The 15883-nt window shown below is 34.7% G+C and overlaps 1 protein-coding gene across 3 annotated transcripts in view; it reads right to left on the bottom strand.

Moving 5' to 3' along the window:
• SYCP1 (synaptonemal complex protein 1) overlaps window positions 1-15883 on the bottom strand; it is a gene marked incomplete at both ends in the record, with an annotated part of 173875 nt that overhangs the window by 8753 nt on the left and 149239 nt on the right. For all 3 annotated transcript variants that reach the window (XM_079698199.1, XM_079698200.1, XM_079698201.1), the window contains 2 exons: window positions 6516-6695; window positions 10151-10210. In XM_079698199.1, coding sequence (XP_079554325.1) covers window positions 6516-6695; window positions 10151-10210 — 240 coding nt within the window. The remainder of the gene's footprint in view (window positions 1-6515; window positions 6696-10150; window positions 10211-15883) is intronic.

The raw sequence follows: 15883 nt of genomic DNA, 5'->3' as shown, positions 1-15883 counted from the left end.
GAACTATGGAAATTAACAAAAAGCTTGCAACAACCTGGAGAGTTTTTTATTATTGTTGTTAATGGCTGAACTTCTGTAAGAAGAGCAAAATTAGCAGTATCTTAACTTTTCCTCATCTCATCCCCTGCTGTCTAGCTCTACGGTACCCTTAAAAAGTAACAGCCAACATTCCTGGTCCAGGCTGGCAGCCACTGGACACATCAAAACAGAACTGGGAGCTCTTTCAAAGTTTTATTCCCAAAGAGTTGTCATTATTTGACCTGCCTAGTGGTTCTCTGGATGATTTCATTTACAGGACTGTCGGTATTGGACCCAACTCAGAGCTCACTCAGTTAGAAAAAAAAAAAAGCTTTCTCCTTGATGTGTGTAGGGTAGGGAATAATATTTGTCAAAAACAATTAAAGACAAGTGTTTTAACTTTGCAGCTCCCTGAGGCAATGATTAACAGTTGGGTGAATGACAGACTAACCAAAAACCTTAAAAGGACAGCTAGGAAATAAGATGTCCATAGGGGCTTTGAAAAACCCTGATATATTCCTGGAAATACAGAAAGCCATGCTCACACAGGGCTGTAAGCACAGGAAAGACATGAGAAGGCCCTAAGCTCTTACCTGTGGTTCATCTTGAGGGTCTGCAAAAGCAGAAACTGAAGGCGAAGGCAGAGTTTTCTACTGCCTGGCTGAGTGTTGAAAGCATGCCTTAACACTAACTTATAGTCCTTTGGCAAAGATTGTGAGATTTATTGATCTGGGTATTTAAGGAAATCGCTATTAAAACATTAGCTGAACATTAAGCTAACTAGTAGAGACTTTAGTGGCACTCAAAGAATACAAACTTTACAGAATTAATTTAGAAAAATCACTAAACAAACAATAAAAACTATGACAAGCAGAAACAACAAACCTTGAGGAGAAAGGGAGAATCTGATTTCCAGATTTGTCACATTATTTTTAATGTTCAGATTTCAAGAGAAAATTATAAGCTGTGCAAATAAGAAATAATGGCCCATACATGTGTGAGGAAGCAATCAACAGAAACTATCCCTGAGGAAACCTAGTTATTGGACTTCCTAGACAAAGACTTTAAACCCACTATTTTAAACACGTTCAAAGTGAACATATTATAGTAATCTTATAGTAATCTTATAGTCATATTATAGTAAAAGAAAAACCATGTCCAAAGAACTAAAGGAAAGTATAAAGACAACGTCAAACCAAATGGAACATCAATAGATGGATAGAAATTATTTTTAAAAGAACCAAATAGAAATTCTGGAGTTGAAAAGTACAATAACTGAAATGAAAAATCACTAAAGAGGCTCAACCTCAGATTTGAGCAGGTAGAGGAAAGAATCCATGAACCTGAAGATAGTTCAACTGATATTATCCAATCTGAGTAACAGAAAGAAGAAAAAAGAAAAATGAAAAGAGCCTCAGAGACCTGTGGGACACCATCAACCATACCAACATACACATAATGGGAATGAGAGCAGAGGGAATTCCCTGGTGGTCCAATAGTTAGGACTCTGTACTTCCAGTGCAAGTGGGCTGGGTTCAATCCCTGGTTATGGAACTAAGATCCTGCAAGCCACGTGGCACAGCCCCCAAAAAATAAATATAAAAATAAAAAAAAGAATGAGAGCAGAGAGAGAAAGGGCAGAAATAATATTTGAAAAAATAATGACTGAAAACCTCCTAAATTTGATGTAACCATTAATCTGTACATCCAAGACACTCAACAAGCTCCAAGGAAGATAAAATCAAAGAGATCCACACCTAGACACATCATAACCAAAATGTCAAAAAACAAAGAGAAACTTGAAAGTAGCAAGAGACAAGGGACTCACCATATCCAAGGTATCTTCAATAATATTAACAGCTGATTTCTCATCAGAAACAAGGGAGTCCATAAAAGATTGACATATCCAAATGCTAAAAGGAACCATTACCAAATAATTCTATATCCAGCAAAACTGTCCTTCAAAAATGAAGGAGAAATTAAGATATTCCTAGATAAACAAAAATTGAGAGAATTTGTCACAAGCAGACCTTCCCCACAAGAAATACTAAAGGCAGTCCTTCAGGCTGAAATGAAAGAACACAAGACTCAAATTCATATGAAGAAATAAAGAGCACCAGAAAAGGACACTGCATAGGTAATCATAAAAGGTAGTATAAATATATTTTTGTTTATAACTCTGTTTTTCCTATCTGATTTTAGACACAGATATATAAAGCAATAATACTGTATCAATGGGCTTAAAATGCATAAATACATGACTTATGTGACAATGATAGCACAAAAGAGAAAGAGGGAACAAAGATACATTGGGGCAAAGTTTTTATATACCATTGAAATTACACTGACATTAATTCAAACTAAGTTTAAGTTAAGGTGTTAATTGTACTTTTCAGCTAATCACTAAGAAAATTATTCCAACAGTATAGTAAAAACCAAAAGGATTAAAGTGGTATACTAGGTAATACTTATTTAACACAAAATAAGACAGTAATGGAAAGATACAGGAATAAAAAGACATAAGACATATAGAAAACAAAGAACAAAATGGTGGACCTAAGTTCTACATTATTAGTAATTACATTAAATGTAAGTCGATTAAACATTCCAATCAAAATGCAGAGATTGTCAGAATGAATGATGGAAAAAAGCATGATCCAACTATATTATGTCCACAAAAGACACAATTTAGATTCCATAACATGAATAGGTTGGCAGTAAAAGGGTGATAAAAGATATACCATGCAAATAGTAAACAAAAAGAGCTAATATCAGATAAAATATACTTTAAAAAAAGATTACTAGTGACAAAAAGGAACATTTTATAAAGGTAAAAGAGTCAATCCATCAAGAAAAGATAATTGGTATTAAGTATACATGCAGCTAACAATATAGCCCCCAACACATGAACCAAAAACTGGGAAAATTAGATAATTCGACAGTAATAGTAGGAGACTTCCATACCCCCACTTTCAATAATGAAAAGAACAACCAGACATAAGTTCAGTAAGGAAATATAATACTTGAACAACACTATAAACCAGCTAGATGGATACTTAACAAAATCACAAATTTAGAAATACAATGCATTCCTAAATAACCAATGGGTCAAAAAATAAATCACAAGGGAAATTAGAAAGTACTTTGAGAGAATGAAAAGGAAAATACAACAGACTTATGGGATACAGTGAAATCAGTGCTTAGAGAGAAGTTCATAGCTGTAAATGTCTACATTAAAAATTATAAGGGCTTCCCTGGTGGCACAGTGGTTGAGAGTCCGCCTGCCGATGCAGGGGACACGGGTTCGTGCCCCGGTCCAGGAAGATCCCACATGCCACGGAGCGGCTGGGCCCGTGAGCCATGGCCGCTAGGCCTGCGCGTCAGGAGCCTGTGCTCCGCAACGGGAGAGGCCGCAACAGTGAGAGGCCCGCGTACAGCACACACACAAAAAAAATTATGATGAAGACATGACAATTAAATACAGTATAGTATCCTGAGTTGGATCCTGGAAGAGAAAGAGGACATTAACGGAAAAACTGTGAAATCCAAATCAAGTCTGAAGTCTAGTTAATAGTAATGTACCAATGAATGACTCTTAGTTTTGACAAATGTACATGGTAATGTAAGATGTTAACAATGGTGAAAACTGGGTGAGGAATATAAAGGGATTCTCTGTATTACCTTTGTAACTTTTCTATAGATCTAAAATTAATTGCAAAATAAAACTTCATTTGAAATAAAAAGTAAGGTCACCACACCACCAGAATAGCTAAAAGCAAAAAGATGAAAAATACCATGTGGTGACAAGGATGCGCAGCAATCAGAACTCTCATTCACTGGTAGCCAGAATGTACAATAATTTGGTACAATAAATTGGTAAAATAATTTTTTAAAAATATGATTGGCAGTGTGATACAATAAGATATATATATATATATATTTGGTCTTTGTCCTTGGTTCCTGACACAACTTCTAAAACCCTTGTAATTTCCTGAGCGACAGGGTTGACAGGAGGCATCTTTTGGTATAATATTTGGTCTTTGTCCCCACTGATGTTGATAGGAGAGTTTTTTGTTATTCATAATGAGCTCCTTTCAACTTACCTGAGTTTATGCTAATGAAATAACTGGTGGTAGGGGGTGCTTCAGGATGATAGCTTCAGGATGGTGGCTGGTTGCCAGGAAGACCAAGGCATGATTAGAAGTTTGGAACCTTTCACCCCACCCCCTGAACTCCTAGGAGGGGAGATGGGTTAAAGACTGAGTTAATCACCAATGGCCAGTGATTTAACAAATCATGCCATGTAATGAAACCTCCATAAAACCCCTAAACAATGAGGTTCAGAGAGCTTCCAGATTGGTAGACACATGGAGGTGTTGGGAGGGTGGCACTCCCGGAGAGGCATGGAAGCTTCTGTGCCCCTTTCCCCATACCTTGTGCCCTATGCATTTTTTCTATTTGGCTGTTCCCAAATTGTATCCTTTATAAAAACTGGTAATAGCAAGTAAAGTAATTTCCTGAGTTCTGTGAGTCATTCTAGCAAATTATTAAACCTGAGAAGGGGGTTGTGGGAACCCCCATTTTATAGCCAGTTGGTCAGTAGTACAAGTGGCAAACCAGGACGGTGTCTAAAATGGAAGCCTTGTGGGACTGAGCCCTTAACCTGTGGGGTCTACATTAACTACAGTGTCAGAATTGAATCAAATTTCAGGACACCTAGTTGGTGTCTGGAGAACTGGAGAATTGGCTGATGTGGGAAAACACACACACACACACACACATTTTGTATCAGAGTAAAAACAGCTCAGGCTGTATCTGTTAACATGGAATGTATTATGCATAACCCTGTAACCCAGCGATTTCACTTCTATGGACATACCCAGCCAAGATGCGTACATGTCAAGCAATACATTTTTATAGCAATGCTATTCATAAAAGCCCACTCTGGAAGCTAACCAAATGTCCATTAACATTACAAGAGATAAATAAGCTGTGGTACAGTCACACCATGAAATACCAAATAAAAATAAAGCAACTTCAAGCAACAATGTGGATGAATCTCATAAACATAATGTTAAATGGAAAATGTCAAAACAAAAAGAATATGATTCTAATTATAGAAAATGCAAAAACAGGTACATCTAATACTAGAATTTGGGACAGCAGTTGGCCTTGGAGGAAGGGCTAGTGACTGGAAGGGGAAACAATCAACTCTTCTGAAGTGATAGTAATAGTCTCTTTTAATCTGAGTGCTAGTAATAAGGTTAAGTTTGGTGTGTAAAGATTCATCAAGTTGTATAATTATGATCTGTGTATTTTTCTTGCATATATTTCAATAAAAAGTTTTTTTAAGTAAGGTCATTCTTCAACAGAGGTCATTTCATATTTTGAATAACAGAATAGTAAATAAAACAAAATAATTTTATATAAAAGGCTTGCTAAAAAAACTATTCTTTTTAAAAAAATACAATAAAAATAAAATAAAAACAACATATCTTTTTTTAAAGCCTTGCTAAGCTATGTACTTTACTAATTTTCATAAATTTCACAAGGTGCATAATATTGTATATATAACAGGATATGAGTGGAACTCTTTCTTTTGCTCTGGAATTGTCAACTAAAGCACAAAGCTCGGGGAAAGTGCCAGTAACACATATTCTAAAGAAAGCTACCTATAATTAAGGACAGCTCCTTCTCTAAGGCTTATTAAAAGGTGGTAGAACAGGCCTAACAATCACCAAATACCTCTCTTATTCCAAGTTATTTTAAGGAAACTGGGAGGTTAAAGCACAAAATTTCCACTTAGGGGGTAAAGACAGGTTGAAATACTCTTCCCCGCGACTCCCAAGACAAGTGAGGATATAACTTTAAAAAGCAGCCTTATAAGAAGGGGAGACTGGCATCTCATTCCCTAAGTGGATATAAACCTAGGCAGAAAATTTGTTTATCTGTCTTTGTGTCTGCCTGAGCAAAGGAAAAAGAAATTAGAGAAAGATAGATGGCAGAGAGCGGGAAAGGGGGAGTCAGAAGTAGAGCATTATGCACCACCATTTAGCATTGAAAGGTTGAATGAATTCCCCATGGATTAAGTGGACATGTCGAAGCTAGCTAGAAATGAGCCACCTTGTTAGTGGCACCTGCTCCACAGGGCTGACTGCTAAGTAAAAGACTCCAGCAGCAAGATGATGAGGAGTAAACAGCAAAGGGAGGTAACTGAGGTCATCCTGGAAAATGCAAGTCAAAACCAGATTTTGTACATCAGGGACCTATGTACTGGTGAATGCCAGAAAGTGATAAAATTTGCCCAAGATGTCATTAAGTTGTGAACATTGATTAAAAAAGTGAAACCATTTCGTGCTGGTCTAACAAATAATTGAAACTTTAAAGAAAATGGTTTCATGTCTATGTGTGTGATACCAGATATATGGTATGTGATAACAGAGACTTCTTTTTTATTTAAAAAAATTACTACTTTCTTAGAAAGTTTAGCAACAAACCTTTGGTAATGGTGTAGATAAAGTATTTTTGGCAGATGTCCACAGACAGTCTCTAATATCTTTTGATTTGCCGTAATCAGCTGATGGGAATTTTCCAGATATATTTTGTGAAGGAGCTGCTTTAGAATCAAGTTTCCAACAGCTAGTTTCAGGTGTTTCCAATAAAGATGTCTGTGTTTTCTATATTGAACAACAGAAGTGAATAAAGTCATCATTAAATGTCATTTTAATTAAAGTACAGCAACTAGAAGAAATATCACTGAAATAAACTAGAATTTACCCCCAAATTTAGTATTGATTAGATAACTTTGAATAAATTTCACTTATCTTCTTTGTCACTTTATTTTCCCATTTAAGATGAAAATGGTATCTGCCCCTCTTTGCCTTCACAGAGCTGCTATGAAAACAAGTAAGACATCTCAACTCCCTATTTGACCAAAAGTTGAGAATTCTCCAGAGAAAAATCTCTATTCCTGGCGGCAAAATAATCTTAATCTGAGGTTCATTCCAATAGCTAACAGCCAAAGGGCATTCTCTTTTATGCTTTCATATTTCCTCTATCATCTATAAAAATATCAGCTTTTCCTATCCACCAGCTTCATTCCCCTCCAAAAAAAAAATAGAGAAGAAAAATTATGAAAGTAAAGAACTAGAGAAATTTTCAGGAAAATTTTCAGGGCAAGGTAAAGGTAGCTGATTAGAAGGCACAAACTACTATGTATAAAATAAATAAGCTACAAGGATATATTGTACAGCACAGAGAATATACCCTATATTTTATAATAACTATAAATGGAGTATAACCTTTAAAAATTGTGAATCTCTATGTTGTATACCTGAAACTTATATAATACTGTAAGGAAACTATACCTCAATTAAAAAATAAAATATAAATTTTTAAAAAGGAGCTAAATGAGGTAATTTGAAGGTTTCTTGCCCAGTTCTAGTGATCTCACTTCATTATCCTTTTTCCAATAGGTATGAATTTTGGCAGCATTTTTTCCACAGAGTTGCATTTCTATATCCTTTTCCATAAATATTTCTATATCATAGCTGATAACACAATTTTAATGAAAGCAAATTTTCTTCTGCTCTCTGGACTCATCAGGAGTCACCTTCAAAATCTCCAAAATGTAACTGCTTTCATGGACAAATTTTTCTTACCCAAAAGGACTGAGAATAGCAACTACACCACCCTGTGGTCATATCTTGGAATCTAACATTTCCCTGGTAGCCTAAAATAAAATGCACCAGCATTCTAGACTACTGAAATAACCCTCTTTGTAATACATCATGAAAATGTATATACTTTCCTACAAATTACATTCTTTTCTGAATATTACGTTTCCAATGATGCATATATACAGAACATTCATGATTTTCTCTGTTGTTCTTTTTAAACAAACATTTATTCGGCACTTCCTATGTACCAAGCACTATTTTAAATGCTTCACAAAGCATTAAATGAGATAATATTCTCATTTAATCTTCATAACAACTTTAGGAAAAAGGTACTATTATTATCCCTAGGTGATAAAACTGAAGCATGAAGAAGTAACGTTCCCAACCTCAGAAATGTTTGATAAACCTAATGATTATTATATATAAGTCTTGTGGTACTTCAATATTGTTGGAATAAAGCATAGCACACAAAAGCCTATTAAATCTTTTCATTTCTTTTATCATTTCCTCATTATTTGCTATATATATATCTAGACACCGAGACAAAATATAGGGAATTAACTAATCTACTTGATAACATATATAAATAATAGACATATATTACTGGAATTATACATGAATCAAAACAACTCCATAAGAATGTGATATATACTTTCATAATATGAACACATTCTATATTTAGAAATAAATATTGGAGTTTAACCAATTTATTATCTTCATCAGACACTTCGCTTAGACTATATCTAACCCTCCTGGCTAATTTTAATATAACAATAATTTCTCCATATATAATGTTTTCAAATGTCTATCACAGTGTCCGGACATATGAAGCATCTAATATTCACTCACAGGTGCAGTATTTCTTTCTTTCTTCTCTTTGAACCCAAATGTAACAAAATTATAGCACTGTCTATACCAAAAAAACTGAACATTGCTGTTTGGTATAGACAAACAACACACTCTTATGTTAAACAAACATATACAAACAATATACAAACAAACAAGACAAACAATATACTGTTACATTCAGTTTATAGTTAAAGCAACTTCTGTGGGGACTTAGGAGACTACATCACTGTGTATAAGGAATATTTAATCATTTTAACTAAAATTTGCAATAAAACTCTTCTGTAATAATTCTATATTACCAACTGGATTAGAAGCTGAATATAACCTCCTTTTCTCATACCTGATGCTTCCTTCTATGTACAGGGAACATTCTTAACTTCTCTCTGCTTCCTTAGGGAAACAGCAATGACTTAACGGGATTGTTGAATATGGAAGGAGTAACGGGGGACATATAGTTCAGCCCCTTCCTTACTCCTCCTCTTGGGTACCAAAAGAAGTACACATTCTACTCTATGCCATACATTTTACAAGAGCAAGCTATTCAAGTAGGTACACTTGTCCCAGTCTAGCTCTACCTGTGATAGAGTAGATAAACTTGTTTAATTTAGGATTTCAGGATTAAGAAATCCTGTTGCCTTCAAATATAAGCCACACTGTCCAATATTATTTGTCAATAATAAAGATATTATGTTGATTTTCACTGCCTTTCTCAGTTGGCTTAGACTTAAGAGAGCAAGATGTCATTTATTTAGCCCTCTCAAACCTCAAAATTAAACACAATCTAAACATGAGCTTTAGAATTTTTAATTGAAATATTTTCCCCCAATGTTGGAAATTTCTCAAGAAACACAGAAGTACCTAACTAATTTAATGCTGTAATAAAAACTATAAAATAATAAAATCTCTAAATTTCCAAATGACAAATGCTTTGAAATTTTTTAGCTAATGCTTTTGAATTAATAAATAGAAACAATTTTGAAAATGAAATTGTGTGATATATATATATATATATTTAATTTTTATTGGGGTATAGTTGACTTACAATGTTGTATTAGTTTCAGGGGTACAGCAAAGTGAATCTGTTATACATATACATATATCCAGTCTTTTTTAGATTCTTTTCCCATATAGGCCATTACAGAGTATTGAATAGAGTTCCTTGTGCTATACCATAGGTCCTTATTAGTTATGTATTTTTATATAGTAGTGGGTATACGTCAATCCCAATCTTCCAATTTATCCCTCTCCCATCCTTACCCCCTGGTAACCATAAGTTTATTTTCTACATCTGTAACTCTATTTCTGTTTTTTAGATAAGTTCATTTGTAGATTCCACATATAAGAAATATCATATGATATTTGTCTTTCTCTGTCTGACTTAACTTCACTTAGCATGATAATCTCTAGGTCCATCCAAGTTCCAGCAAATGGCATTATTTTGTTCTCTTTAATGGCTAATATTCCATTGTATATATGTACCACATCTTCTGTGTGATATATTTTTGATGTTATTTTCCCATTTATGAACAAAAAAATTTACTAAGTAGATGTTAGAAAGTGAAATGGTTATAAAGAAATCTATGAGAGTTATATAAAACTCTTACCTTGTCTTTTTTTTCTTTGAGAGTAACTGTGTTTTCTTTTGCCTCTCTTTTGAGGTTTGCCTATTAAAAATGAATATCAAGTACATACAATGAAGTCATTACTATTATAAAAAATTAATGTTCCTATTATCAAATCTTTCCAAAGAAGTATTAACAAAGAATACTGCCTTCTAAATCTTATAAAATAATGAAAAGAAAAACAAATTCGTTCCTTTCTACAAAGGTATGTTATTTGATTTTGATTATCTTTTTAAAAATTTCTGATCTGTCTCCAGCAGTTATCTGTGGACTCGTAAGTCCTTTAAAACGCTGAATCTCAGCTTTCTCATTTGTAAAATGAAGTGGATGGATCATCTTATAAAGTAAGGGTATATACACGTAACTAACTGTAAAGAGCTGCAAAGAGATCCAAAATATTGTGAGCCTTTAGAGGCAGAATTCCCTTTTTCTCTGTGTATGGAGAAAAGCAATTCAGTTGGACACTGAATAATCAATTTTCAACTTGAGATAAACAGGTATGAGAGAGAAAAAGAAAGTACAAAAAAAGTACAAAATACTTACAAAATAATACATCATTTCTCTAGTACTCCAGGAAATAATACATTTTGCTGGAGATTAGGGCATGTGTATTCAGTGGGAAAAAAAGAAAAATTAACCCTGGCCTAGAGAAAAGAATATGTGCAATGCCTTTAATATGACAATCATCTGGAAAACAGAATGGTTACAGCTCCAAGGAGCCTTAAAGGTCTCAGAGAAGAAAAAGTTTCAATAAGCACAACTTTAGGCAAACTTGCCTTGCCTGCCCATGATGCCTATGCCAATACCTGCACTCACTGAATGTCTGTGTACACCACGGTATCTCTCCTAAAGTGCTGCTCCTAACCAGAGAACACACTTCACCATGAAAGAAGCTGGCAATAAGCTGATGTAACAGTAGTCACTGCTCTTATTATGCATCCTATCAGCTACCAATAGTTGATCTTCAGTTATCACAACTGGGGTCTACTCTATGGGGATGAAATGCTGTCTTCTAGGATAAAGTATACCCTCTATACTAGCTAAATTACACTGATTCTCAGAATACATATCTTGGCTTCTAGAGGATGGAAGGGAGAAAGCACCTCCCAAAACTGCACTTTCTCTACAACTCTGACTTTTGCTTCTCCAGAGATCTTCGTACAGTCTGTTCTAATACAACATGGGTTTCCAAGGTGTGAATTAGCTCATATACAAAGGTGTATCTTTGGTAGTGTCTAATTAATCATGAGTTCCCTAAGACCAAAGTGATAGGCAGTCCACTAAGATACCTATTTAATCTGAGTAACTAAAAAATGCCTGTAATATGGTCTGGCAAAGAGAGGATTGACTTGAGGCACAGGAGTAAAATATGAAAGCCCTGTGCCCAAATTTCAGACCTGAATAAATTTACAAAACTAGAACCCTCTAAATTAAACAAAAGCCTGGTACTATTGTGGAAGGATTTTCCAATAATATCACAAATCCATACTGAATCCTTCCTACTACTATGTGCACTGAGAGAAATACTAAGACTTATGGGTAATTGGACATTATTGACTATTAGCTAACACCAATTCTTGTAACCCATAACGTTATTATTTTTTCACTAGTTTGAACGCAGGTGTACTGGGGTCAAGTGATAAATAGCACTTAATCCAAGTCCACCTCATGGTGAGCCCATGGAACCATAAACCTATCCTGAGGTCATTTCTTTAGATCCTGAGTATACAGCTGAATAGATAAACTCAATAAGTGGCAAAATCCCCATATTCGTTCTGACTACAGAGTGAGAGATTTTTATATTTGGAAGGACAAATTGGAAGACTTTAGAACTCTCCTTCCATATCAAGAATGTAAACAAATATACAAAATACCACATCTCACTAGGCAGAGATTAAGGCACCATCAAGAGATGAAAGATATAGGAAAGGTGATTTAGTACAGTCTCACAAAGCCAACCTATTTTAAGTGGAAGCTAAGACTGTCATTCAGTAACAATTTCTTCATACCAACTGGTATGTAAAATAGGTCAAAATCGGGATTGGCATATTGACTAGGATCAAAATTGGAAACTAAGAAAAAGTTTCATACAAAACATGAGCTCAACTTAAATAATGGAATTGTGATTACAGAACAGAATATGTGTTTTTATTAATCCTGATAATGTAAAATAATAAAACATAAAAATTGTATACGCAAAAGAATAGGCAGTAGGAGAAAGTATTAGATATACTGTTTAAAAATATAAAGGTAACGAGTAAAATAATTTAAAAAACTATATACACCTCCCAAATCAACCAAAAATACACACACATAAATTTTAGAGAAAAAGACAATAAAATAAATATTAATATGTAATATAAAATAAAATGACAAAAGCATGATTTAAATATATATCATATTGATAAGGGTTAATATCCAGAATATGTAAGGAACTCACACAACTCAACCAAAAAAAAAACCAAATAATTTTTAAATGGGCAAAGGACATGAATAGACGATTCTCCAAAGAGGATATACAAATGGCCAACAAGCGTATGAAAAGATGCCCAACATCACTAATTATAAGAGAAATGCAAATCAAAACTACAATGAGCTATCACTCACACTCCTTAGGAGGATGACCACTATCAAAATAATAGAAAATAAGTGTTTGTTGGCAAGGATGCAGAGAAATCGGAACCCTTGCACACTATTGGCGGAAATGTAAAATGGTACAGTTGCTACAGAAGACTGTATGGTGGTTCCTCAAAAATTAATAATAGAATTACCATATGAGCCAGGAATCCCACTTTTGGGTATATATCCAAAAGAATTCAGAGCAGGATCTCCAAGAGACATTTGCACACCCATGTTCATTAATTACAACATTAATCACAATAGACAAGAGGTGGAAGCAACCCAAATGTCCATCACAGATGAATGGATATTCATCCATGTGGTATATACATGCAATGGAATATTAGACAGCTTAAAAAAAAAGGAAACTTTGTCACATGCTACAAATGGATGAACCTTGAAGACATTATGCTAATTGAAATAATCCAGTTACAGAAAGACAAATACTGCATGGTTCTACTCATATGAAGTATCAAAGGTAGTTAAAATCATAGAAACAGAAAAAAGATGGTTGGAAGGGGAATTAGTGTTTAATGGATTTAGACTTCCAGTTTTGCAAGATTAAAAAGTTCTAGAGATCTATTGTATGACAATATGTATATGCTTAAAACAGTTAAACTGTATACACTTAAAAAGTGTTAAGACAGATGGTAAATTTAATGATACATATTTTTACCATGATTAAAAAAGTAAAACTACAACCATTCTATCTTATGAATATCAATATGAAGGTACTAAGTAAAAATATTAGCAAACAGAATCCAGCATCACATTAAAAATACTTCATGACCAAATGGAGTTCATTCCAGAAATGCAAGAATAATTTAAAAATGCAAATCATATCAATAAATACTATTGGGAAAAATAAGCTACTAAAGAAAAAGAGACACTCAGATTAGAGACACCATCAGGGTTAATAAGAAATGGACAAAAACATATAAGACAAACAAGTCCAAAAAGAAAGTTAGGATCACAACATAAATATCAGGCAAAGCTGGCTTCAAAGCAAAAAGGACAAAGATGAAAGATACAGTTTCCAAGGAGAAATTAATTAGTATAAAATTTTACATAATGAATAGTATTCATCAAAACATGTGAAGCAAAATTGGCTGAGAACTCACAAAGAAGAGAAATATAACAGTAATAAACCCTTAACTCCTTCTTTCAGCTCATGATTGATCAAACAGAAAAAATATATAACAAAGTTAAAGTAGATGTCAAAAAAAAACTGATACAGTAGATCAAACTGTTTGGTAAAGGTGGAAGAGTGAAGGCAGATTATAAAATCTTCCTCTCCCTACACTAACAAAAAAGTATAAAGGGAGGGAGGAAAGGTAAGTAGTCAAGAACTGGCAAAAATGAATTCAACAATAGAAACATACCATACCAGGCCATAATCTCTGATTCTAGTAAAGGTTCAGCTTGAAAGATATAGAGTACAGCTGTGCTGATTTGACTCAATGTGTCTCCTAACCTAATCACTACTTACATGGTATTGGTGAAAGTGAACACATATAATAATGAGAAGAACTGTCACTAATATACCTGAATTTGTAAGAAGAAATCTGAGGGGATAAGCAGGCAGTCCAAGAAAAAGAAGCCTAGGAAATGCATGAAAAATGACTAAACCTTATCATTTTGGTCTCTCTAGTCTGGACAAAAAAGCATAACAACCATACCCGTACAGAATTAATTATCCTTGCCAATAAATAGAACATATTAGAAATAAAGTCAAAAGACAAAATGTAAAAAAGAAGAAAAGATTCCCCTGAAGGAGCAGAAAACATAAAAAATATGAGATTCATTGAAAAACCATGTGAATTTTGTCCTTATCCCTGGGTCCACCTCTCATCACCTTGTAAGTGGGGTATACCAAATCATGATATTCTTATCTTTTCCCTCATAAAATTTGGTGAGTGAGGAAATACAGCTTGGAAGAGAGATTGGAAAAATGGCAAAAATGAATAACCATAGCTTATCCTGTTGGATAGACACATGGGCTCCAGGGCTTCAGCCTGAGTTGGTTAAAAGATGTGAAGCCTGGGCTTCCCTGGTGGCGCAGTGGTTGAGAGTCCGCCTGCTGATTCAGGGGACACAGGTTAGTGCCCTGATACAGGAAGATCCCACATGCTGTGGAGCGGTTGGGCCCGTGAGCCATGGCCGCTGAGCCTGCACGTCCAGAGCCTGTGCTCTGCAACGGAAAAGGCCACAACAGTGAGAGGTCCACATACCTCAAAAAAAAAAAAAAAAAAAAAAAGATGTGAAGCCTAAGGAAAAAATCATCACAAAAAAACTACAGACCAATTTTTGTTATGAATCTAGGTGCAAAAATTCCCCAACAAAATACTAGCAAACCATATCTAGCAGAATACGAAGAAGATTATATGTCATGACAAAGTAGGATTTCTCCCAAGAATTGAAATTGAATTTCATCAAAATTAAAGACTTTGTGCTACAAATGATACCATCAAGAAACTGAAAAGACAATTCAAAGAATGGGAGAAAATGTTTAAAAATCTTATATCAGATAAGGGACTTGTATCTAGAATATATAAAGAACTCTTAAAACTCAATACTAAAAAAATAAGTAACCTAATTTTAAAATAGGCAAAGTATCTGAATAGATATTTCTCCAAAAAAGAAATACAAATGGCCAAGAGCACGTGAAAAGATGATCAACATCATTAGGCATTAAAGAAATACAAATCAGGGGCTTCCCTGGTGGCGCAGTGGTTGGGAGTCTGCCTGCTAATGCAGGGGACACGGGTTCGAGCCCTGGTCTGGGAGGATCCCACATGCCGCGGAGCAGCTAGACCCATGAGCCATGACTGCTGAGCCTGCGTGTCTGGAGCCTGTGCTCCGCGACAAGAGAGGCCGTGATAGTGAGAGGCCCGTGCACCGCGATGAAGAGTGGCCCCCGCTTGCCACAACTAGAGAAAGCCCTCGCACAGAAACGAAGATGCAACACAGCCAAAATAAATAAATAAATAAATAAAAACTCCTACCCCCAACATCTAAAAAAAAAAGAAATACAAATCAAAACAAAAATGATATACCATGCCACACCCACCTGGATGATTATATCAAAAAAAGACA

The sequence above is a fragment of the Hyperoodon ampullatus genome, assembly GCF_949752795.1.
Source record: "Hyperoodon ampullatus genome assembly, chromosome: 2".
Taxonomy (NCBI): Eukaryota; Metazoa; Chordata; class Mammalia; order Artiodactyla; family Ziphiidae; genus Hyperoodon; species Hyperoodon ampullatus.
Note: the sequence above shows the minus strand (reverse complement) of the source record. Positions and strands in the feature narration are given on the sequence as shown.